At 38.7% G+C, this 26,212-nt stretch overlaps 1 protein-coding gene across 11 annotated transcripts in view; it reads right to left on the reverse strand.

The window, feature by feature from the left end:
• The window catches only part of SYTL2 (synaptotagmin like 2), a 141,998-nt gene that overhangs the window by 31,210 nt on the left and 84,576 nt on the right, over positions 1–26,212 (reverse strand). For 4 of the 11 annotated variants that reach the window (XM_031961864.1, XM_031961862.1, XM_031961865.1 and 1 more), the window contains exons 5-9: positions 19,448–19,529; positions 18,010–18,124; positions 13,078–13,881; positions 6,394–9,951; positions 1,844–1,945 (exon numbers count right to left, since the gene is read on the reverse strand). In XM_031961864.1, coding sequence (XP_031817724.1) covers positions 1,844–1,945; positions 6,394–9,951; positions 13,078–13,881; positions 18,010–18,124; positions 19,448–19,529 — 4,661 coding nt within the window. Of the gene's footprint in view, positions 1–313; positions 1,171–1,843; positions 1,946–6,393; positions 9,952–13,077; positions 13,882–18,009; positions 18,125–19,447; positions 19,530–26,212 lie in introns of those variants that run through there. The other 7 variants (XM_031961868.1, XM_031961869.1, XM_031961867.1 and 4 more) reach the window with 4 other exon arrangements.

The following is a 26,212-nucleotide window of genomic DNA, read 5'->3' on the forward strand; positions in this document are numbered from 1 at the left end:
CCCCCCCCCGCCCCGGGGCTCCCGAGCCGGGGCTGATGCGGGCTGCATCAGGACCAGCTGCAGAGGCGCCCCGAGGGCCCGGGCTTAGGCAGAGCAAGCCGCGGCGGGCGCAGGGCCGGCCCGCTCTCCGCGCCAGGAACAAAGAAGACGCCGGCGGTGACTAGCACCTTCCCGATCCCGCGGCCCGCGGCGGCGGGCATCCCTGCGGCGGCGGGCATCCCTGCGGCGGCGGGCATCCCCGCGGCCGCCTCATCCTCTCCGCGAGCGGAGGGACCTGCTCGGGGACCAGCTGCGGACTCCCTGTGCGGCTAACCCTGAGCATCCCTGAAGGCTGAGAAAGGGGAACGGCCGCCCCGGCATCGAGGGAGGGGCGGCGGGACCGCCGCCGGCCCCGCGAGTCAGAGTTCTCCCCGAAGAAACGGGCCAGAGCCTCCAGGCACTGGCCCCCGGCGGGGACCGCCTCTTGTCGAGCTCAGGGGGAGATGCCCGCGTCCTTTCTGGGTGACGGACCCTGAATCTGAGCCGGGCGGGCGGGCGGGCTTCGGAGATGCTCCGGAGGGAGGCAGCTGGGCGTGGGGAGCGGGTAGTCCTGACTGGCCCGCAGCAGGGTCCCCCACCGGAGTGACCCTTGGCTGGAAGTTCCTGGTGACTCTCAGATTTAAGCAGGAGAGGCGGTCAGGCTTCCCAGGTCTGTCCGAGCTGCGCACCGCTGTGCTTCAAGCTGCCCGAAGGACTAGCAAATGAGCACGGGCTCCTGGCAACATGATCCAAAGCTGTCCGGGAGGAGCCCGCCTGATCGTTCTTCGAATGAGCAAGACTGGTGCTCAGATAGAAGACACAAGATAAGCTCGGGAGTGGGTGGAGGGAGGAGAAGGGGCAACTTAGAAACAAGGTCTCTAAAGCCAGAAAACGGTTCTACATCTCCATATTACGCAGCGATTGCATGGCACCCAATACAACGGCCACCTGCCCCAGGCTCACTCCACAACTACATGGCATTGAGTGGTGCAAGTGAGGAGAATTCAAGATGGGGAATCAAGAGCCTAAGATTTGAATCAGATTCTGCCAATTTTGGGCCGTTATTGCTTTGGGTCACTTAAATCATAACTTTCCTAAGACTTGGTTTTTGCAAAGTAAAATATGAAAAATGTAAAATGAAAAAATAGTATCTATCATCATCATTATTATTTGGTGAGGCAATTAGGGTTAAGCGACTTGCCCAGGGTCACGCAGTTAAGTATCTGAGGCAAGATTTAAACTCGGGTCCTGGTTTCTCTATCTAGGGCTGGTGCTCTATCTATTGTGCCATCTAAGGGCTCCCATTATTTTTAAAAAATAAAAATTAATTTTCAATATTTAATTTGGTGGTGATTAAAGTAAGTAATCATACTAGGATGCTTTAAGAGACGATGGTGAGTAGTGGAAACAGGCATTCACACAGGGATATAAGTTCAAATCTCACTTTTTTTTTTTTTTAACCTATGTGACTTATTTCCCTGTCTGAACCTCAGGCTGCTTTGGAAGTGGGTGGAATCAGACTAGACAAGAGACCCCTCTTTTAGGCTTAAATTCCAGGTTCCCAGAATACCTTTCAAGAAAACAAAAAAGATTCTAGAAGGCCATCCATCCCCATGCTGTTATTTTATAAGCAAAGCTCCAGCCACCTTTGGATGAGCTTCATGAAAGTTATTCTGCTAGTTCCTTCAGGGAAGGTTAGTCTACCCTGCCTTAATCTAAGTTAGGGGCCGGCGTGTGGAACTCCATGCAGTTGGGCCAAAGCCTAGCACTTGGGCATGTGAAAGCTCAGAAGAGGCATGAGTAGCACGGCAAGCTGGGTCCTCACTTGGTCTGTCTGATGCAATGTCCTCTAGGCTTTGGGAAGGCATTTTCCTATCAGCATTCCTTTTCAAAGCCTTCAAAACAGGATTTGACTCTTCTTCTGAACCTGTCATGAGACAAAAATGGTGAAACACGGCCCCATACCACTCTCTTTAGGTATCAATTAATGCTTCAACCAAGGAAAACTGTTACCTTCTGAAAGGCATCAAGCCCCTTTTGTCTATAATTATGCTAAAGAATGCCAGATTCCCTAAAGAAAGGAGTTTTACCCCTATAAAACACATACTAGGATTGTTGGGGTCTTCCTTCCTTCATCCCATTCTTTCTTTCTTTCTTTTCTCTTCCTTCCTCTTTCTTTTCCTTCCTTCCTTCCAGATAGACCCCAATTAATGCAAATGAATCCCTCTGAAGTGGTTGCATTATTCAAATTCATACTGAATATTTCAATCACCATATTTTACCAATGACCATATTTTACATAATTAAAATTTTGAATGTGTAGACTTCAGGGGATTCATTCTTTGTGTTAATCAGGACCTAGCTATATAATGTGCTGGTTAAGAAACACTTAGAAAGGCAATAACAAACACAAATAAAAGAATTAGGATTACCACTCATCAGTGGTAATCCTTTTTTGGTGTCCATGTTTTGAATAGTGTCACATTCCTTCTTTACTATTTGCTATACCTTATATATAACACATTCCACATCCCATTTCTGTCTTTGCTACAAGCTGCCATCCCTATCTACAATGTTTTACCTGTCTGTTTTTGCCTCTTGAAGCCCATAGCTCTCTACATGACTTAGCCTAAACCTCATCTGCATCCCACCCATACAAGCCACAATGTTTATTTTATGCTATTTCCTTCATTTACTTAAATGTGAACATGCAGATTCCCTTCACTAAATTGTGAGCTCTGAGACCAATTGTCTTCACTCTTGTAACTGTATTTCTAGCGCCTGACACAAAGCTGGTACTTAATAGCCTCTATTGACTGATTAAAGCTACACTGGGATATGTTTAAAATCAATGTAAGGAAAAACTTTCTAAATGTCCCAAAGTGAAAATGGACTGGTCTGAGACGACAGTAAGTTCCTTCTCATAAAAAGTATTAAGGCTAAATGACCACTTGTCAGGGATATTGTAGAAAAGGTTTTTATTCTGGTATTAGTTGGACCAGATGGCTTCTGAGGCCCCTTCCAATTCTGCAATAATGTGAATCACTTGGCACAAATGGGTGTAATCCCCAATTGGCTGCTGAAAGATGAGCCTAACAGCTGTTGATCAGATTAACCCAAAACTCACAATTTTGCCACACAGAGTGAAGTCATTCTATTTCTACCAAGAATGAGAAGAGTAATGAAAAATGGTTGAAATTCTATCCATCCATGGAGAGAAAAATGTTGATTATGAGAAATTAAGCTACCATTAGGTCAGGCCCTAAAGCACCCTCTGTTACCCATGATTCATGCTAATCACTTCATTTCTCACTAACCATTTGCTTCTGATGACTCTGATGAAATGGGATACTAATCAAGTTAGAAATAAGGATATCTGCATATTTTATGACAAAACTAAGAGTAGCTTCCCAAATCTGTGGAACCACAGGAGGCAATGACCTCACATGGTTTTTGGCTGAGCCAGAGTTAGATTCAAAAGATGTAAACAGGGCTTAGAGTTTTGTTATTATAATTTACCTTTCCTATTCCCCCCAAAATGGGACTGGAAAGGCAGATAAATCTCTCCAATGAAAACTAGCATACACTCTGGGAAGTGGAGATTATTAGATTCCCTGAGATACAGGATGAAAATTATTTCCCAAACTTCAAACCATCTCAATAGGAATCATTTTAGAGCTTCCTTTTGGATGAGGTATTGAAGGAAAAAAGCAATTTTATGGCTCTTACTCCCTGGTATTTAGCCAACAGTATGACAAAACTGTTCTGAAACCCAAATAATGGGCCCATTTGTGACACAGAGAATTCCATGGCAACTCCATTTAAAAAAGTTCCATCAAGTCAGTCACTTTCTCATAAGCAAACAAAAAAATACTCATTATTCCCTATTAGGATAATGTTTTAGCAAGTCTTACTGGTTCTAATACTGTTAGTTTTTTGAAAGAAACAGAAGCAGCAAAAACTCAAACATGGTGAGTTTTTACGAGGGAATAGATAATGACATTTTAACATAGAGGGGGAGTTAACAATGAAATCATTTTATTTGTCTACATGTGCCCAAACAAACATCACAATGTGTCTATGATATACACTGGTTTTTTTTTTTTTTTTTTTTTTGAGGACCACTAAATTATTCCACAACTTTCTGATCTTGTACTATGGGACTGATGTTAGATCCTTGAAGCCTTTTCCAGTACAGTATAAGCTATGTAAAGTTCTATCCAAGATGCAAAAATTCCAAGTGTGAAGCTGGCAATGGATTATGTATCTGCTGTCCAAGAACTGGCCTAATTCGGAAAGGCTAATCACTAAAAACCTGGACACCATTTTGGTGGATTTTGAAGGAATCATGAAGGAATTATAGCAACTTATGCAGATTTGTGTCCCCAGAGTGTGGGAGAGCTGTAATATGAAATGTGTATGAGAGGGAATAATGAATCTTTTTGGTAAATAGTTAATACATATACAGACAGAGATACAGACAGACAGATGAACAGATGATACAGGGATATGCTGGTAAATGCTTAACAACTGTCCTTAAAGAAAAAAACGTGTTCACATGACAGGTTTTTTCAGTTTTAATTTACATTACTGATATCTTCTCTATCACCTTTCTCAAGTCTTAGAAAACAAGAAATCCAGCACTGATTTGTAGTGTTTGCCAGGTTATTGAAATAAATAAATTTTTTATACTTCAAATTAAACAATGAATCTTCTGAGCTGGTATGATCTGGCTCCAGCACATCCCTGAAAAAGAGAGAGAGAGAAAGGGGGGAGAGAGAGACAAAGACACACAAAGACACAGAGAGAAACAGAGAGAAACAGAGAAAGAGAGAGATGGAGAGAAAGAGGGAGGGAGGGAGAGAGAGAGAGAGAGAGAGAGAGAGAGAGAGAGAGAGAGAGAGAGAGAGAAGGAGAGATAGATTATAGAGATTATAGATAAGGGAGATATGTATAGAAGGCAAGATAGAGATGAAGAAACAGAGGATAAAATACACACATACACAAACAGACAGACACAGATAGGCAGGGAGGCAGGTAAAAGCTAAATGGTATAGTGGATAGAATGTCAGTCTTGGAGTCAGAAAGACCTGACTTCAAATCTGGCCTCAAACACTTACTGGCTATGAGACCCTGGGCAAGTCTACTTAACCCTGTATGCCTCAGTTTCCTCATCTGTAAAATAGGTTGGAGGACATCTCCAGCATCTTTGCCAAGAAAACCCCAAATGGGGTAACAAAGAATTACACATAACTAAAAACAACAGAATTGAGAGACAAGCATGTGTTTCTTCTACAAGCCCCAGTCATCTGGTATCTACGATCATGTATTTAAACATAGAGGGGCCCTTCTTAGACGTCATCTAGTCCAATCCCTTCACTCACATTGGAGGAAGCAGACCCTGAGAAGATGAGTACTTTGTTCAAGGTCACACAAATGGTCAATGGCAAAGCCAAGAATGGATCCAAGATCCTGTGACTCCATCATGTTTTTTGTTAAGAGGAGAGAGGCATTTAGGTGTTAGACAACTTGTCTAGGATTATACTGTTAGTGTCTGAGGGCAAATTTGAACTCAGGCCCTCTGGTCTACCTAGCTATCCTTCCCATATTCCTTCCACTAGACTCTGATGCCTTCTACAAATGAGGCACAAATCTTATTTAATCTCTCCCCTCTCCACAGGATAACCATTCAAGACTCCAGTAAACAAACACAGAAAGGCTATATCTTAGAAAAAGACACACATTGAATTCCCAATCCCTATATTTAGGCAAACCTGCACTTTTGATTTCCTTCACAAGCTAATTGTACAATATGTCAGTCTGATTCTTTTTGTACAGCAAAATAACGTTTTGGTGTTATTGTGGTATCTAATTTATATTTTAATGTATTTAACATCTACTGGTCATCCTGCCATCTGGGGGAGGGGGTGGGGGCTAAGAGGTGAAAAATTGGAACAAGAGGTTTGGCAATTGTTAATGCTGTAAAGTTACCCATGCATATATCCTGTAAATAAAAGGCTATTAAATTAAAAAAAAAAAAGACAAATGAAACATCTTTTTAAAGGTGATCTCATAATTAACAATCATCTATATTTTGGGGGAACAATAAAATGGTATCCAGAAGTGATATTATCAGAGTAGGGAACTCCTGGAATGAAAATTCACTCCTCCTACAGATGGATATCAGCAATTTATCTAAAATTTAAATATCTCAGAATAAGTAGCCTGACTTCCCTGTCTATGTCAAAGGCAAGGTCCTAATCCTAATTTTCCTCGACTCCAAAGAAAGCCTCTACATAGTTAACTTTACATAACAATAGCCATATTCCTCTTTAAAAGAAAAATTAGAGATTTTTAAAAACTCAAAATGCTCACGGGAAGAACTTCTCCGGCTGTCTGTATTAGAACTACCATATTCTTCTGAAAAATCCGAACTGGAGGAGCTTTCTCTTCCTTCTTCTCTTTTGTGTGGCGTTGCTAGAAACAGTTCAACCTTGCTTATCTTAGAATGTGTCTTTTTGCTCGGAAGTGACTCACTGGGATCCCTGCATGTGGCCCAATGGTGTTTTCCAGAGGGATCTTTACTGGTGACCTGAAAAACTTCTCTTGTGGCCCCTCGTGCACAGTCCCCAGTCCCTCTGTCCATGATACTCTCATTAAGTTCATTCTGTGCTGACGTGGTTCCCGGGCTACAAATTGTACTTTCAGAAACCTGTGGCCTTCCTTCTCCACCTACTATTGCTTTGTCTTTAATGAACTGCTGGTCTTCTGTTTTCAAATTATTACTCTTAACCTTCATCTTAGCATCTCCCGGGTTCCATGAATACAAATGGGGCATTTTGCCCGACAGCTTTCCCTGCTCTGATGGTGAGGTCTTTTTACTGGGAGTCCCCTTTTCTTCTGTCACTGTAGGCAAAGTTGCAGTGGCTTCCTTAAGGATTTTCTCAAACCCCAAGTCAAATGCGCTTTCGGCTGCTAAAGGAGCCAAAGATTTTTCTATGGTTTCCTTGATTTCTTCAAGGAAATCTGAACACGGTATTTTAGAAGCAGCGGTTTGACCAGGAAGGGCGGATGCACCCATTAGCTTAGCCTTAGGATTTATTACATCATTATCCTTCAAAGGTGGGCTTTCTGAGGCTTCTTTAAGGAGTTTTTCTAAGCCAATATTAAAATCTCTAAACTCAACTCTAGACTGAATGATGGTTTTTGTCAGAGTTTCTGATATTTCCTGGGGTAGTTTGGAATGCTGGTAAGTAATAGAGCCAGGCTGGGTAACAGAGTGGTCCAAGTAAGGTGAATTATGACAATGTTTAGAATATATACCCAATGCTTCTTTTCTAGGTTCTTCTAGGCCCTTGTCAATAGGTTGGGAACTGTTTTCATCTGAAACCACTGATTCTCCTGACATCCGAGACTTTAACTGGTTATGTGTCAGTGCAATCCCTTCAGGGTAACCTCCAGGAATTTCTCTTCTCTTTCTTGTGGAATTCAAAGCATCTTCTTGAGCTTCGTGGTGAAGTTTCTCCAATGCGGTGTTTAAATCATTCAACTCAGCTTTGGGGAGGACTATTTTTTCAATAGTCTCTGAAATTTCTCTTTGAGGAGATTTTGTCTTATTATGGAAGGCAGAATAAATAGAGCGGGAAGAAGACTCTTGGGAAGAATTGGTTGCCCCCCCAAAAGCAGTCTGATTAGCAATCTGATATAATGAATGGGAAGGGGCAGGAGCTTCCTGCAATACTTCCTTTTGAATTATTTCATAATCACCATTTTTTATTTTTGGGGGGATCATAGTATTATCTGAGGCCTTTCCCACTTCTTCAAGAGGTACCCTCCCCTCCCTCTTATTCAATGAATTGTTATAACTCTGCTCCATCATTTTTTCAAAAAACCTTCTCTGCTTTGACAAAGACCTAGACCCAGTGGAAAAAGTTTCTGACTTGACTTGACTAGAAGAGTCTGGAAGATGAGATGCTTCTTTGAGTGATTTTTCTGGATTGGGAATAAATGGTTTACATTTATACTCTGATGGGCCTAAGATGCAGACTGTACTTGTCTTTGGGTCCTGGTTTGGAGGCTCAGATCTTTTCTCAATGTCAGTTGAATCTGATTCCTGGAAAAATATTCTATTTTCAAGAAAGTCTGGATGGTGCCCATTTTCTGGACTATCTTTGTCACCCAAAGGCTGAAATGACAGTAATGAAGCTCCTTCAAGCAGTTTCTTTAAACTTCTATTAAAAGAATCTTGGTACTCTTTAGGCAAAACATTTGTTTTCATGACAGACTCCTTCACTTCTTCCTTTGAGAAATGTCTTTCTTCCTTAAGCTTTGGAGGAACCAACCAGATAAGATGCTCATCTACATTTTTCTTTGATGACACATTCTTTGGCAACTGAATGAATTTTGCTGGTGATTTCAAAGGAAATGTGGCTTCATCTGAAAGTGTCTGAGGAAGCTGCTTTGAATCCTGCTCCACTACTTCCTCTCCATATGATGCATTATTTTGTCTTAGAAGGTTCTGTCCTGCTAAGGCACTTTTCTCTCTTCTTAGCTTAGTTTCATCAAACTCCTTGTCTTTTTGGCTATCTAAAGACAATGAATTTTTACTATTTGGATGAGTGGTGTTGTTTATACTATCTAAATTACTTCCCATGTCCCAAAAGTTTCTCAAATTCTGAAACTGTGAAGGATTGTTTATTTGTTTTGGGGAACTTTCATTCATCCTGTCCTCCAAGGTCCAAACTTTAAAATCATATTCATTCTGGCCTTTATTCAAATTTTTCACTGGCAAATCTACTGATTTCATGGGGCAAGTTACTGTAGTAGACACTTGTACCTGATTTCCTGCTAAATTTGGCACCCTGTCAGTCATATCAGCTATCTTTCCTCCTCCTTCCCAGAAGGATATCCGATCACTTACTCTTTTATATTTCTCCCTTTGTACTTGACTCCCAGGTGGATTACTGGCTTCTTGTTGAGGCAAATCCTTTGGCTTTTCACAAAAAGCAGATAGCCTACTATGACTGAGGAAATTAGATTCTTTTTCTCTCAATCCCTCATCAGCAATAAGAGCTGATGACCTGATATTCTCTCTCTCTGATGGAAATGACAGACAATCAGTTTTTTTCACTCTTCTATTTTTGGCTTCCGTGTTATACTTTAATTTGTGTTCTCCAATATTCTCAGAAGAATCAATAGTCATCTTCGAATTTCCTCTGTTTTTTACATTAGCAAAAATTTTGAGTTTTTCTTTGTTTGAGGAATCCTCTACTTTGGATGATACTTGGCACTTTGCATCTAATTCTTTGAAAATGTTAAAGGGATCATCAGTATTTAGGAAATATGTTTCTATCTCCTTATTTGGATTTTTTGTGTCTTGAACAGGAATAGTACTCTTACTTCCTTGATTCTGACTTTTGAATAGTGGCAATGGTTGTCTTTTCTCTTTGTGAATTTGTTTGGGTAAAACATAATCATCTGATTTCTTGAATTCTATGCCATTGTTCTTACTATTTTCAAAAGATAATGGATCTCCCTTTACCCAAAATGGATAAGTAGTATCTACAGTCTTTATTTCACCTTGGATGAAAACTGGAGACTGTATGTCATCTTGCTGGAGGCTGGTATTTTCTCTATTCATGGTGTTATTATTCTGCCATTTTGAGCCTGATTTTCCTTTAGACTGCATCCCTTCAGGATGTAGAAAGGATGGTATTTTAACATCAGGATTAGAACTTCTGCTAAACCAGTCTAGGACTTTAGAGATGGAATTGTCAGTTGCTTTCATTATCTCAGTGGCTTTTTGATCATACTGAGAATAGGTCTTAGCGTTTAGAGCCTTGAAATCTATATGCTTACCTTGCTGATGATCTGCAGAATGACTGAGATCTTGTACCTGAGGTGGTTCAGGTTCAACCCAATGGGGACTCTCATCTGTAACATAAAAATGCTTTTCTAAATTAAAAAAGAGCAAACACGTTGGCTAATATTCTTTTGGCTAAGGCATGTTCTTCAATGATTTGGGTCCAATAAAGTTCTTTTTTTCACCTTAAGATTCATATTTGTACTGCCAATATTGTCAACAATGCCAGGAAATAATGAAGAAAAGAGTGGGAAAACACATTAGGAGGCTATTAAAATAGTATAGGCATCTACTAAATTTCTATCAACCCTTTCAATTCTATTTCACAAAATAATTACTAATTTTTGTTGTTGTTTAGTCACATCTGGTTCTTTGTGATACCATTTGGGATTTTTTTAGCAAAGATATCAGAGTGATTTGCCATTTTCTTCTCCATCATTTTACAGATGAGAAAATTGGGGCAAAGAGGTTTAAGAGATCTGTTCAGAGTCACAGAGTTATAAAGTAGCTGAGGCCATTTGAACTCAGGCCTTTGAATCCAATCCTGGTGCTCTGTCTACTGTACCATCTAGTTGTTCTATAATTACTAATAGCTAGCTAGGCTACTAATAAATCTCTCTCTCAGATCTCACAAAGTCCTTTGTTTGAGACTTTTATGGATTTATCATGTACCATTTTGCATATGGTTATTTATGTGTCTCATTCCTATTAAAGTGTAAGCTCTATGAGGGGCAGAAACTGCATCTTGCCTATACTTTTCATTTCCCCAACACAATGTGCATAAAATAAACTCTTTTTTTAAAAATGTACTTAATTTTTTCTTTATTGTTTTATTTTTTCTGGTTTTATATATATTAGCTTTTTAAACACACATTTCCTTATGAATCATGTTAGGACAATAGACTCTTAATAAATGTTCATTTAATTGAATTGGATAAATGCTTATTGAACTGCAAATACTTATTCAGTTGTTTAAGTGATGCCAGATGTTGGAGAAACTGGCTGCCTATCAAAAGCCAGTATATTCTAAAATGTTCCAATAAGAAAGGAATGAGGAACAATGCCTAGAAAATACTACACAGCTGAGCACTCAACAAACTGACTCTTCCCTTATTCTCAATATATTCTTTACAAATCAAACAAGTAGCAAAAAAAAATCAACACCTGTTAGTGATAGAAGAACACATAGGTTCCCTGCCCATTTCTTGCTGCCAATAAGCCAACAGCAGTGAACTTGGGAGAGGCAGGATTGAGTATATCGTATGAAACAAGGGAGGAAGGTCATGTTCTTTACATAATAATCTAAAAGCACATTGTACCCCTTCACATGGAAGAACTTGAAGGGATAGTATTACTACTCATCAAGTGTCAGAATTCTGAAGCTTCCATATCTCTTGCTTTCCGTTCTCTAAACTCAGGTATATAGACATAGTCAAAGATATAGACATAGAAACACATATATATGTCTGAATTAATTTACAAAATTGCAATTTACATATATTATTCTATATATATGTTTCTCTGTATAAATATACATAAATGAATTTTTAGATAAATCATTTTAAATAGAGTTAAATAGGTTATAATTTGCAATTTCATTTTCCAGTAAATTAAGGCAAAAAGAGATATGATTGCCTAGGGTCACACAACTAATGAGTATCTGAGGCTGGATTTGAACTTTGTTTTCCTGACTCTAGACCCAGTGCACTATTCACTGAACTATCTAGCTGCTATATAAATGCTAGCTATTCTTATTCTTATTCTTATTATTAATATTTTTCTCCTATGACAGAATAATTATCACTCCCTCCCAGGGTTATTATAAGGATAAGACAATTTTTGTAGAGGATTTTGCAAAACACCTTTAAATATACTCATCATCATCATCATGATTAGTTTTTAGCAAATCACTTCATATTTTGTCCTATGACTAAATGGTTGACTTCTATCTTCACAGGGCTGTATTTAAGCTATTTTTACTATTAAATAAATGTATATATATATATATATTATTTCTAAATAAGTATATATCAGTCTAATGACTGATAAACTGAAAAGCAAGTTGGTATGGTGGAAAGAAGACTGGATTTGGCATAGGAAGATCTGCATTTCAATATGGACTCTAAGTCACTGAATTTCTCTGAACCTTAGTTTCCTACTTTGCAAAAGGAGATCACTGGATAGATCAATGGTTCTCAAAAAACAATCTAGGGACTTTTGGGGTCCTTATTCCTAAAGGTGAAAAATTACTTTCAAAATAGTACTAAGATATTTTAGTTTCTGTTGGGGTAAATACTGAATAATGTACGCTCACATAAACAAAAGTTCTCTGAGGATCCTCAAGGATTTTTAAGAGCAAAAGAAAGTAGGGGAACAACTAGAACAGATGATCCCTAAGATTTCTTAACTCTGCAGATCCTATTGTCTTTCTAAGGGACACAAAAAACAATTGATGTGAGATGAAGTCTCATCAGGAGAGCTCAGCAAGACCAAACTGTATTCATTTAACATAAGTTCCAGGAATTTTCAATGTTACTTGCTAAGCAACTTCAAGAATAGGACAAATGAGTGAAAAGTTTTCAGGGGGAATCTGCATGGCACAGTGGATCAAGTGTCAGGCCATATTATATCATACAGGAGTTATCTAGGTGGCAAAATAATTCAGTGGATAGAACTCCCTGTTTTCCTCAAAGGAAATGGCAAATCACTCCAGTATTCTTGCCAAGAAAACCTTAAATGGGGTCTCGAAGAGTTGAACAGATTGAACAACAATGTGAAAGTTTAAGTCTAGGGAGCAAGGGATTTATTTTATACCTAGGCATTTAAACTTTAAATTTTATTCTGCATTATATCTACTTACATTGTAATAACCAAGGTGGTAATATATTGTTATTTTATTGGAGTTCAATTTTTTTTAATATAGAAAAATACAATTAGCTGGATCATTTGTGTTATTTTTGCTTCTTTTAGACCTCTAGGTTTAGACCTTCCATGTCTACCATTTTAGGATTCCATTTGTGACTGTGGTAATCCAGGCTTTGGTGAAAAATGCTTATCTATCTACCTGTTAACTGGACACAATACCAAGTAAAAATTGCTAAAATTACAGACACAGTCTTAAGAGGAAGTAATCAGCCTCTTTAGGGCCCTGTGAAGATAACAATTAGCACATTCTTGTTAACAGCTAACTTTCTTACCAGCAGGGTTTTTGCATAATTCTGATTCAAGGCTCAACCGCTTTGAGGATGCCTTTTTGGACTCTCTGTTAGAGGGTGGGTTCTCACTGAAAGATAGTCTTTTGTTTGAAATCTCTGACTGAGGAGGGATCTTCTGATGAGAGTTGTTCTCAGTTGATGGGCTGGTTCCATTAATCTGGTAAGAGTCAGAAGCTGGACTCATTTGTTGTGTTGGTTTTCTGTACCTGGAAAACACAGGTTTGTTCGGAAGGTCCTGTAAGTAACCTGCGTCTTCCATTCCACCAATAGGTATATCAGATTCCAAAAGGCCAAACTCTCCCACTTCCCTGCCATGGTTCAGCTCGGGACCCTGAGCAACTTCTTCCTTCACCGCTGAAAATCTCACTTGTTTGAAGGGCTCTAGAGGATTCTGGGAAGACTCATCTTCCATGGAGTCATCCTTTTCAGAGTTTCCTTCATGAATCACAAGGCGAGCTGGCAGGTTTTTGCTTTTGGGTTCCAAGGTGTGATTAGAACGAACAATCTCTGAATCGGTGCTGCTGGAGCTGGAGTTCCGTTTGAGGATCCCTCGGGGGGCACTTCTGCTGTTCAGGGAATCTGTCTTTTGGCCCAGGTTAGGAAGAGACTGGTTGTCATCTAGCTGGGGATTAGATGTATTTTTATAAATGAATTTCCTGGCTTTGGGGATCGGTGGTTTCATTGGGGACCCATCAACAGGTCCTAGAACAACTGGGCTTGGTCCTTCTAGTCTTTGGTCTGGAAAGTATGGGGTGAACTTGTTTTCCTTTGAATAATACAATGCTTCTGAAAATTAAACACAAATATGATAAGAGTGTCCAGTAAGAAAGAAGAGTAGCCTTAAAACTACAAGATGGAGTCATTGCACCTGGGGAAAAGTGACATATTTCAGATTTATAGATAAGGCATGAGCCCAAGTTTAAGAATAGACTATGGGCAAAAATTCAGGTACTTTTAAATAATAGGATCTCTATGGCCTAGCGTCTTAAATTGTGACTCATGACCCCATCTAGGATCTCGTAACTGAATATGGGGATGGTGAAATTATGATTTACTATCAGTAAATGTTTGTTATGTGCATACCTATTTTATATACCTATATTCCTGGCACATGTGAAAATTTCTTGGATGAAAAGGGATTATGAAAAGAAAAAGTTTAAGAAGTCCTGCTCTGTGAAATCACAGATTTAGAGCTAAAAGGGACCAGAGTATCATCTAACTCTATGCCTTCAATTTATTGATAAGGAAAATGAGGTCCAGAGAGATCAACCCATTAGACCAGGGTCAAACAACTAGAGGAGGTGGGCCTAAAACCTAGGTCCTCTGACTCCAAATTTAATGCCTTTTCTACCACAGCTCACTGCCTTTTCAGATAGAGGAAGATGAGTTTGTTTTCCCTTTTCCCCAACTGTATTCTTCCTCTAAACTGTCCTATTTCTGTTGAGGGTATTGCCAATTTCAAATGTACAACTTTAGTATGATTCTCAACTGTTCACTCTTTTTCACTCTTTGCAAGCTCCTTATCCTGGGGTTACCAAGTGCTGTTCGATCTACTTCTACAATATTTCTTATATTCATTCCCAGCTCTCCACCCTCATAGCAAAGCCCCCAATTCAAATCCTTTTCCTCTAGCCTAGACTATTACAATAGGTTCATAACCAATCTCCCTACATCTGGTCTCTCTCCTCTCCAATCTATTTATCCTAGTTGTCAAAATTATATTCCTAAAAAATACAGATCTGCTATGTAATGCACTTCCCCTTCAAAAATTTGCAATAGCTTTCTTTAAATGAAATGGCAAAATAAATAATATTAATATTATTTAGTAAAAGGAAATAATATAAATATTATATATTCAAAAGAAAACACAAATTTTATTTTAAAATAATATAAATATTTATTAAAATAATATAAATATTTATTTAAAAGAAATTGCATACATTTTATTAAAAATAAATTATATAAATATGATTTATCAAAAATGAATAATGTAAACATTTATTAAAAGAAATAATATATTTATTTATGTGAAATAAATGATAGGAATATTATTTATTAAAAACAAATAATATAAATATTATTTATTTAAAATAAATGAAATGCCAAAAAATAAAATAAGTAAAATGCAAAATCTTCATCCTGAACTGTCTGCTGACCTATAATCTCATATCTACCTTTCAGACATCTCAAACTGGATGTCCACGAGACATCTTAAACTCATCAGTCCAAAATGGAATCTATTATCTTTATACACACACACACACACACACACACACACACCACTGCCCCCAAACTCACCTTCTCTCACCTTTTTTTTTTCTGTAGAGGGCAACAGCATCCTCCTAGTTCTTCAGGTTCACAACCTAGGAGTTCCTCATTACCTCTCAATCCCCACATCTAAGCTGTGGCCAAGGCAAGGTGATTTTACCTTTGCCAACATCTCTGGAAAATGTACCCACTGCTACCACCTGGTTCTATCACTACACACCTGGACTACTACAATAGACTGCTGATGGCTCCGCCTGGCTCAAGTCTCTCCCCACTCCAATTCATCCTCCATCCAACCATGACAGTGACTTTTTGTAAAGCTCTGGTTTGATCATGTCAAGTCCCCCACCACCTCCTCCATCCCCTGCTACCCTGAAAAAACAGACACCAGTGCTTACCCAGGAGCAAACACAAAGTCCTCCGCTTGGCTTTCAAACTCTTTCATCACCTAGCTCCCTCCTATCTTCCCAGGCTTCTTAAAGGTTACTCCCTTCCCAGGACTCTAATGCAGTGATAACTGGTTTCCTGGCCATTCTACAAATAAAACCCTTGAGACCTCTCAGCTCTAAGTATTTACTCTAGACTGGAATGCTCTCCCTCCTCTGCTCTGACTAGTGACCTCCCTAGCTTCCTTTATGTTTCAGCTAAAATCCCTCCTTTTACAGGAAAGAAGGATTTTTAGCTGAGACATAAAGAAACCCCTCTTCCTTCTAGTGTCTTCCCTCTATTACCATTTTCTATTTATCTTATATATAGTTTGCTTTGTGCATATCAGTTTGCACACTTCTCCCCCATTAGACTGTAAGCTTTCTGAGGACAGGAACTGTCTTTTTTCTTTTTTCTTGCTCCGGGCACTTAGCACAATGTGGCTATATAAAATAGATATTTAATAAAGCTTTACTGATTAATTAAGGACCTCCACAATTTTAATCTCACTCCATCTTTTCAGTTTAAATTCATATTATTCCCTTTCCAGCAGTGGTCCAGTTAAATTGGTAGGCTTGACCTTCTAACTATACACAGTATTTCATTGAGGGCTGCTTTTGCCCCAAAACAGAATGGAACTCCTCCTCAGTTCCACCTAGTGAAACCCCCCTTCACTTCCTTGAGAGCAGCAATTCTCAAACTTTTTGGTCTCAGAATCCTTTCTCTAAAACTAATGAAGTATAATGGATTTAACACATTTTTTAAAAACATGTTTAATGTATACTGGATTATTTGCCATCTAGGGGAGGGGGGAAAGAAGGGAAAATTTTAGAGCACAAGATTTTGTAAGGATCAATTAATCTTGAAAAATTATCCATGCATATATTTAAAAAATAAAAAGCTGTAATAAAAATAAAATTAATGAAGATCCTAAAAAAGCTTTTATTTATGTGGGTTATAATCTAGCACTATTTACTGGTTTAGAAAGTCAAATACCTTTGTATTTATTACTAAAAATAGTTTTGACTTCAAAAATCCCCTGAAAGGGTTGGGGGGGGGGGTCCCCAGACCATTCTCTGAGATCTGTTCGTTTAGAGTATAGGTCAGACTCCATCACCTGACCTTTCCTGACTGCTTTCCTTCTTGCTATTACTTTACATTTACACTTCAGTATATATGTTCTATAACCTCAGTAGAATAAAAGCTTCTTGAAAACAAGAATTGTTTTCTTTTTAATCTTGTTTAACAGTCCAGCATGAGGACATAATCCCTGCTACTAGGGAAAGCTGAGGTTGATGGATCATTTGTGCTCAAGAGTTCTGAGTTAGAGAAGGGCTAAAGCTAATCAGGTGTTCACAATAAACATCAATATGGTGGGAGCTGAGGAGGAAATGGGAAAGGAGAAGGTGACCAGAATAGCTACCGAGGTACAAACTGCTGATCAGCAGTGGGGATTGCCTCTGAGTTTGTTTCATTACCAATAAGATGAGAAAGGTGAAACTTCCAGCTCTTAGATTCCCAGGTTCTACATTACAGAAAGCAATCTCAAGAAGAATGGGAAATAGAAGCTGATACACAATCAATGAACCTGATCCTGTTCTCTTTGGATAATTAAACCGATTATTTTCAATTTGTTGTTTAGTCATTTTTTACAGTCCTGACTGACTTCATCAGACCCCATTTGGGGTTTTCTTAACAAAGATATTTGAGTAATTTGCCATTTCCTTCTCTAACTCATTTTGCACATGAGGAAACTGAGGCAGAAGGGGTTAAGTGACTTTTCCAGAGCCACATATCTAATAAGTGTTGGAGGTCAGAGAGGAATTCAGGAGAAGAAACCTTGGTGACTCCAGGTCTAACACTCTATCCACCGCACTAATTAGCTGCCTTTGTTGTCAGGCAGTAATTTCCCAAGTTAAATCTTCTTATTCTCCCCTGCCTCAACTGTCCACTTCCAAACTGAGGTCAGTGAGGGAAAATTGGCCAGTTTCTGTATGGAACCGGGCAGAGAAGCTGAGAGCCCATACCATAAGGGACAGAACCAAGGTTGGATCACTCCTACTTCAGGTCATGAAACCAGGTGTTGGAGAAAGACCAAGAAAAGTATCAGGAATCTAACCTCTCTTCTGGAAATCATTTTTGCACGAGGAATTCTGAGAAGAGCTCTTAGTCTGCAGAGCACAAGCATAAAAATAGCTAGTCCATAAAAATAATATTTACCCTCTTTTGAAATCTGAAGTAAACCAGTTCGTCCATTTTCCGATGGTTCATTTGGGATTTGGAAAGATACATTATCCTCTGGAAACATGGAGCTATTAAATGGATTCTTCCTTAGCTGAGAAAAAATAGTTTATTAAACTTGTTTCCAAAGTGTTCTAACAGAAACTTACTATTGGCAAATGCATTTTATATCCAAAAACATTCAATGCTTGAGCTATTCCAATAAATTCTGTGTTCTGGCATGGTCAGAAAATTGGGGTGTTGGTTTATCAAACATCTTAGATAAAAAACAGCTATATAGTTCACAGAAAATATAAATGTTCAAAAAGCACTAGAATTCAATGAAGTACAACTAATACTATAACCATAGATTTTTTTTCGCAATGGAAAGCCATTAGAAATAATACCACTTCATAAATCTAAAATATCCTCACAATGATTCCACAAGGTATAAATATTTAAGTATTTTTTTTCCCAATTTAAAAGATAAACTAAGCTTAGTCAGGTTATGTGACTGAGCTATAGTCACATCAGTCATAAAAGTAGTAATTGAAACTTGAACCCATGTCTTATGGCTTGTAGTTCTGTCTTTATTCCATTACGGTATGATATCTTCCATTAAATTCATCTAAAACCAAACCAGACGTAATTGGTTTCTTCGATTATTCTGAAAACACTGTAAGATCCCCTAGGATCCTAGGTTCACCAGTATGAATATCAACAATCAATCACAGTGGGATAAACCAAAGAGCTAGTCAAGAACTATAAAGAGAATCCCAACTTTTAGGGAGTTTTGTGTCCTGTGATTTTATAAATCGGAGGTGCCTCTCATGAAACAAACTTTATTCAAGACTTAAAAGAGTAATATAATAGGAAAAAGACCAGGAAATTAAATATACATGGACTAAATATGACATTTTTCCCTTTTAGAATAGGGAAATTTGCCTGAATAATCTTAGGTAAAAAATGAAAAACAGATTTTCTTCTCCATGGATTAGACTAGAGAAATCACTAATCCAATGTAAGGAAAAGAAAGTCTTTTTATTGCACAAAATAATATGCATTAATACTAATAAACTCTAATGTTAACATAATAGCACTCTAAAGTTTGCAAAGTACTTTTTATCTAGTTTCTCTTCAGCAGGAGCCTCTGAGGTAAGTACTAAATATTATTATTTTTATTTTACACATGAAGAAACTGAGTTTCAGAGATCACCTATCCTACTCAAGATCACATAATGTCTGAAGTGGGATTTGAATCTAGACCTTTGTGACTTCAAGTTCAGCATTCTATGGACTATAATGCATACTGCCACTCTAATAATTATTCAGCTATATCTTTCATTGTATACACTGTTGTTTTATTGTGTTTTGATAAAATGAAAAGCAATATTCACTTGCTCGAGAGGTTTTTTTTAAGAGACTGCATTCAATCTACCTTTGAAGGAGACACAGATGACTTCTTTGGGTTTTCTTGGGCTTCATCTGACATGAAAGAAGCTGGATTCAATACAATGGTCCTGCAAAAAAAAGATTTATTCAGAGAATGAAACCTCCAATGTAAAGAAAACATGCACCTAAGTGAGACAGAAGAGATGTGAGATAGAAAGACAATATGTGTGTTGTGTGTGTGGGGGGGGGGGTAAATTCAGCAAGCAAGAGGGGAACAGGTGGAGAATACTGGAAAGTCAAACTGGAGAAAATTATCCAGCTGGAACTAGCAGCACTCAGTGTCACAACACATGGGGACAATGAAATAAGATGGGGCAGACTTGTTGAAGGTTTCAGAATTAAAGACGGGTGCTACGATTACTAGACATGTTTCCAAGGAGAAGAATACAAGAGCTGAAATATGGGAAATAAACTTGGGGTATTGATTCTGTTTAATCATTTTTTAGTCATGTCCAATTCTTCTCAATTCCATTTGGGAATTTTTTTTTGCAAAGATACTGGAGTGATTTGTCATTTTTTTTCTCCATCTCATTTTACAGATGAAGAACCGAGGCACAATTATATGAATTATCCAAGGTCATATAGTAAGGCAGGATTTGAAAGAAGTTTTCCTGATTCCAAGTCCAGTTCTCTATCAAGACCAAAACTTAGATAAAGCACTTGGCAGAGGGACAGAGGAAAGGGCAGAACTGAGAGGTGTCCTGCAAGACAAGCCAGTGGGACTGGTTGCTGATTAGAACACATAAAGTAACTTGTTTAAAGGATCTTTCAACCCAGACCACGTTCCCACATTGTAACCCTGAGTCTGGGTGAACACCTGCCTCCTTAGAGGCACTGAGATACTGAGGATCAGTTCTGGCTCCTAGGCAGATGGCTGGGCTGCTGTGGTTGTCTTAGGGAAATGAAGGAAAAGGCAATCTTGATTAAATTCAACTCCAATTTCTATTAAGAATGGACCCAAGAGGTGAGGCAGGAATAAGGAAACCTGGTCCCAAACAACCCAGGGAGTGGGCAGGTGAGCCCAAGAATCAATAACCCCCAGATTAGGGGGATGGATGGGGATTCAAGTTACTTCCCTCTCTGACCTTAGCTCTCCCAATCTATTAACAGAGCAGCCCATATATTCCCATTTCAGTTTAAATCCTAGGATTCTAGCCTGAGGGAAGAGGGGTAATCTATTTGCCCACGTCCATCTCTCAGCCACAGTGGGCCAGGATTCAGGAACAGCTGAGTTCAACTCCAGCTTCAGACACTTATTAGCTGTGCAACCCTGCATGAGTCACTTAATCCTGTTTACCTCAGTTTCCTCATTTGTAAAATGAGCTGGAGAAGGAAATGGCAAACCGCTCCTGTATCTTTCCCAAGAAAACCCCAAAGAGGTCACAGTCAGACACGACTGAATAACAACACTATATCAGACAGAAGAATAATACAGAGATTTCAACATATGGGCCACATACAACTTCTGGATAAATGCTGTTATATTCTGCCTCTAAATGTCTCTGTGTGACCCCAGCTTTATCCAGGCATTCCCTTCCCCCTTCTGCTCTTCCTTCTAAGACCATCAAGACCACAAACCAGCAAACCAGCTTCTGGGAAGCAATTCTTGCCTTTTATCCCTCCTCTGGGGCTTCAGCCTCCTCCCCCCTCATCCCCAGTTCCCTTCAGGCCACCTGGGTCAGTGCCAGAAGTCTTTTATAAAAATCTCTCTCAGCCTTCACGAATGTTTGTAAATCCATAAAATGGTACCGGTACTTCTATAGCAAACAAAATGACTTAAGTTTCTAGTAGTCACAATCACAGAAGAGAGAAAGGAATCTCTCTGGGGTAGATCAATACCAAGAATATATAAGTATTCATTTAGTTAAATTGGAGTCAGGAAAGTGAGGGGGGGGCTAGGACTAGAAACTATTGAAACACTTTCTATTTAACTGGAAAAACTGCCATTTATTAAATGACAACTATATGTCAGGCACTGTTTTAAGCACTGGAGATACAAAGAAAAGTAAACTCAAATGCCAAGTACATGGCAGGTCATACTGTGGCCATTTCCAGGATTCTGGGCTTTAGCTTTTGTTAACTTTTTTTCTTGTTATTTAACTTTCTGATGACCTGAAATGAGAGTTTTGTTGTTGTTGATGATGTTTTTTTTTATTTTTTTTCTATTTTTTATTTAATAGCCTTTTATTTACAGGTTATATGTGTGGGTAACTTTACAGCATTGACAATTGCCAAACCTCTTGTTCCAATTTTTCCCCTCTTTCCTCCACCCCCTCTCCCAGATGGCAGGATGACCGGTAGATGTTAAATATATTAAAATATAAATTAGATACACAATAAGTATACATGACCAAACCGTTATTTTGCTGTACAAAAAGAATCAGACTCTGAAATCTTGTACAATTAGCTTGTGAAGGAAATCAAAAATGCAGGTGGGCATAAATATAGGGATTGGGAATTCAATGTAATGGTTCTTAGTCATCTCCTAGAATTCTTTTGCTGGTGTAGCTGGTTCAGTTCATTACTGCTCCATTGGAACTGATTTGGTTCATCTCATTGCTGAGGATGTTGATGCTGTTTTTAACAAAGTGAATTCTGTTTCACTCAACCACCCTCTTACTTCCCTCTCCCCCCAAAAAAAGATGAGTTATGTTTAATTTTACATAAGAGGAGAGGAGCATGAATAACAGAATTTGGACACAAAATCTCTTAAAATGTTACAACAATTGGCTAAATCTTAATTTTAATAAAGGAAAAATGAAAAGTCTTTCATTTGGGTTAAAAAAAGATAAAAAATATAGGAGTGCACAGGACAAGATATGGCTAACTATAATTAAGTTATGGATAATCCTAAACTTACATATATATATATATATTATATATATGGCTATGTATACATACATACATACATATACATATATAGATATACATTACAGAAATTAATGGGTCTGTTTTAAAGATCTGTTTAGTGGACCACAAGCTTGATCTTGATGAGGCCCCGGGGCACTAAGTGGGGTTGGCAGAGAAAGCCAGAAGTACTGATGAGATTACTCCCTGAGGCAAGCAGGGAAGGGCACTGATGGGAATCGGCTCAACCTTACAGAACTACCCCCTGTGGAGGTCTTGGGTAAACCCCACCTTACTGTATCCAATCAGAACTTCAGGCTGTATCAAACCCCCACAGTGAAATTTTCCTTACAAATCCACTTCGGGTGTCTATTTTATCTCCTCATTTTGTCTGTCACCTCATTAATAAGCCTACCTTTTGCCAAAGAGAAAGGCTATTGTGAATTCTTCACATAACCAAATCCCAACATTTGATGCCAACTGCTCTTCTCAATCTCATCACTTGGTGCTGAACCCCAACCTCATCAATATTACAAAACAATGCGATATAGCCCCCAAAATGATAATTCCATCTAACGTTCCTTGGGGGCAGGGAATAGGTCCCTCCTGGCTCTGTTTATGAAATCTGAGGGAAAGAGAACCAAAATTCTTACTCCCAGTCTGGGTATCTTGTGGTTAAAGAAACTGGACAGATTTCAGGGAATCTGTGAATTTGGTGGGGAAAAAAAAAATCACAACTTTATTTTCACTAATCTCTAGTTAATTAATCATTTCCTTCAATTAAAAAAAATTTCATAATTTCAAAAATAGGCTTTATCAAAATGCCACAAAGATCACCTAGGGGTAGCTAGGTGATGCAGTGGATAGAGCATGGCTCTGGAGTCAGGAGGACCTAAATTCAAATTTAACCTCATACACTTAACATTTCCTGGCTGTGTGACCCTTGCAAGGCAAGTCACTTAACCCCAATTGCCTTGCCAAACAACAACAACAAAAAAAAAAAACTGCCATTTTTAGGGGAAATAGGAGACAGAAATGATGAAGATCTTTTAAAGGGAATAAAAGGGGAATGACACAGTAAAGAAAGGAGGTAAAGTAAAGAATAATAATAGCTAGTATTTATTTGTATAGCACCTACTACGCACCAGGTACCACCTAAGCATTTTACAAATATTTCATTTGATCCTCACAACAGCCCTGGGACGTATTTTATCTCCATTTCACAGCTGAGGAAATGGAGTCAGACAACGTGTTAAGTGACTTCCTCAGCTAATAACTCAGGTGTTCCTGGGGCATTCTGCTGAAAGCAACTCAACTCACATCACTTCAGAGTCCAGTCCCAGGCCTCCGTGCACTATGGCTTCACCTAGCTGCCCCTACAAACAGGGCCCAGACTGCCTAGTGTCTGCATGGATGAGAAAAAGTAATCCCAGAATTTCAAAGTTCATCCAATCATTCCTCCAATCAGGAGAAAGCTCTTCACTCGCGCCCCCCCCCCCCATTTGGAGCAGCCTATTCCACGGATACCTCCAAGTTTTTTATAGCTTTATATCCGTTCATTGCTGCTCCTAGTCCCCTCTCGAGGGACAAACTGAATTCTTCTGAGGTGGTGGGTTTTTTATTGTTCAGTCATATCCGACTCTTTGTGAGCTCCTTTGGGATTTTCTTGTCAAAGATACTGGAGTTTCCCTCTCTAGTTCATTTTTACAGATGAGTAAACTGAGGCAAACAGGGTTAAGTGATTTGGCCAGGGTCACACATTTATTAAGTGTCTGAGGCTGGATTTGAACTTGGGTCTTTTGGATTCCAAGTCCAATTCTCTATCCATTGCACTACTTAACTTCACCCGATCTTCTAAGATGATAACCCTTTGCTTACCTGAAGATACTCCATATGTTTCCCCATCTAAATCTTCTCTAAGCAAAATATCTGCAAGTCCTTCAACATCTGATCCTCAGGAATATTGGGTAGCATAGTGATGTCTTTCTATTATTCTAAGGCTTTTATCATATAATAATGTAAAATTGTTATCTGTGTCCATATCTTATCCCACTACTAGTCTTTGAGTTCCATAAGGGCTGGGACTGAGACTAAATTAAAAATTAAATTTTCTGACTTTCCCAACAGTCAGCAAAGTCCCCCTGCAATACAACAGATGTTTTTTGTTTTTGTTGTTTTTTGTTTTTTCACTGTGCCTAGCACTGGGCTAAGCCCTAGGATTATAGACAGAAAAGGCCTACAGCAGTTCCTCCTCATGAAGAGCTCATGTTCTGATGGGAAAAGACAATATGAAAGAATAAATGAATAAAAATAAGTAAACCACTTTTTTCAGCTTTCATTTCATGGTCTCTCTAATAATACGGCCATCATCAAGAGATCCAGTTACCAGGGAAGTAGCTAGCATATATGTCATGAACAATTTTGCTAGTGTACTAAACTCACCTCTCTGAATGTAAACTAAAATTATCCATGAGTCCTCTGGTTGTTACTCATCTAGGGTTAGGATAACTCCTCACTAATGATGAGGAATTTTCCATGACTTAGTATCAGTTTTCTGGTCCACATTTGAAGAGATCCTCTCTCAACATTTAGTACTTCCGTGGTACTTGGAATAGTTTTAATTTTTCAATCTATTCCTTCAAGAGAAAACCTCATTGGATTCTTTCTATACTTTACATTTAAGCAATATATAAAAAGAAACTGGGGGAATCAGCCATCACAACTGAGGGAATCAGTTGCCAGAAATAAACTTGGATGTGAGGATTCTAAATTCTCACTTTGCTATACTATACACAGAACCCTACCCCTCAATTCCTCCACTTCTTGGTTACTCAGGCTATGTAAGCAAAGATGACTTCATGCTGGCAGATAGATCTTAGAGGGTTCAGAATTAGTTGTGCCCTCTTTGAATTAATACCTGAAACTGGAAGAATTTGATTTTTCAGAGGTCAGAGCCCTACATGACTGAAATCCAATGTCTTCAGTAACAGAAAGGTGTCAAGAAGCCTCTTGGGAAAAACCCCTCAAGCCTAAAGTTTCCATTTTCTACCTCTGGTTGGATCATGATCTCAACTCCCAACTTTTGGCTGAGAAAATATTGACAGATAATGAGTCACTCTATTAAATTCATCCTGTTCAAAGGTAAGCTTTTCACTTCACACACCCAGTTCACAAAGGTCAAAGTTTATGTATCACAGGAATTCAGCATCAGGTACATTAAGTTTCTGAGATGAAAAGGAGGAAGTGAGACAAATTTCACAATTCTGGGAGATTACCTAAGCACACACATTATTATGTACAGGTGCTTGGCCTTTTTACACAAACTCCTAGGATCACACGGTGAATGCCCAAATGGACAGCAGAGGTCATCTCATCCACTTCCCCCACTTGTTCTTTACAATTAAGGAAGCTGATGTTGGGAAAAGTAAAGTGACTTACCAAGATCATCCAGGGAGCAGATGGCAGAGCTGGAGTTTTAATCTTTAAGTGGCTCTGACTACAAAATTCTAGGATTTCTTCCACTGAGCCAATACCTCCCCACTAAGCCATAATACTCAGGTTATAATTAAAATGAGATTTTGAAATTCTATACCTCCTCTATCTTTCCCAATTGCTAAATGATGCACATATACAATTTTATTTACTCTCCTCCTTACATCCTGGTGAGTCAATTCAGCTAAGCTTATCAGCTCTAACTTACTGATGAGAGATTGAGAAATGGATGCCTAAGGTCACTCAGTGTTTTAGGCCAAGCTGAGATGAACACCATGACTATCTGAATGCTATGCAATTAAAAGAACTGAAGGAACCTTGGAGGTCACCTAGTCCAGCTCCCTCATTCTCTAAGGAAGAAAAATTAAGCCAAAATTTTAAAAAAGGAAATGACTTGTCAAAATTCACCAGA

The sequence above is a fragment of the Sarcophilus harrisii genome, chromosome 3 (genome assembly GCF_902635505.1).
Source record: "Sarcophilus harrisii chromosome 3, mSarHar1.11, whole genome shotgun sequence".
Lineage (NCBI taxonomy): Eukaryota > Metazoa > Chordata > Mammalia > Dasyuromorphia > Dasyuridae > Sarcophilus > Sarcophilus harrisii.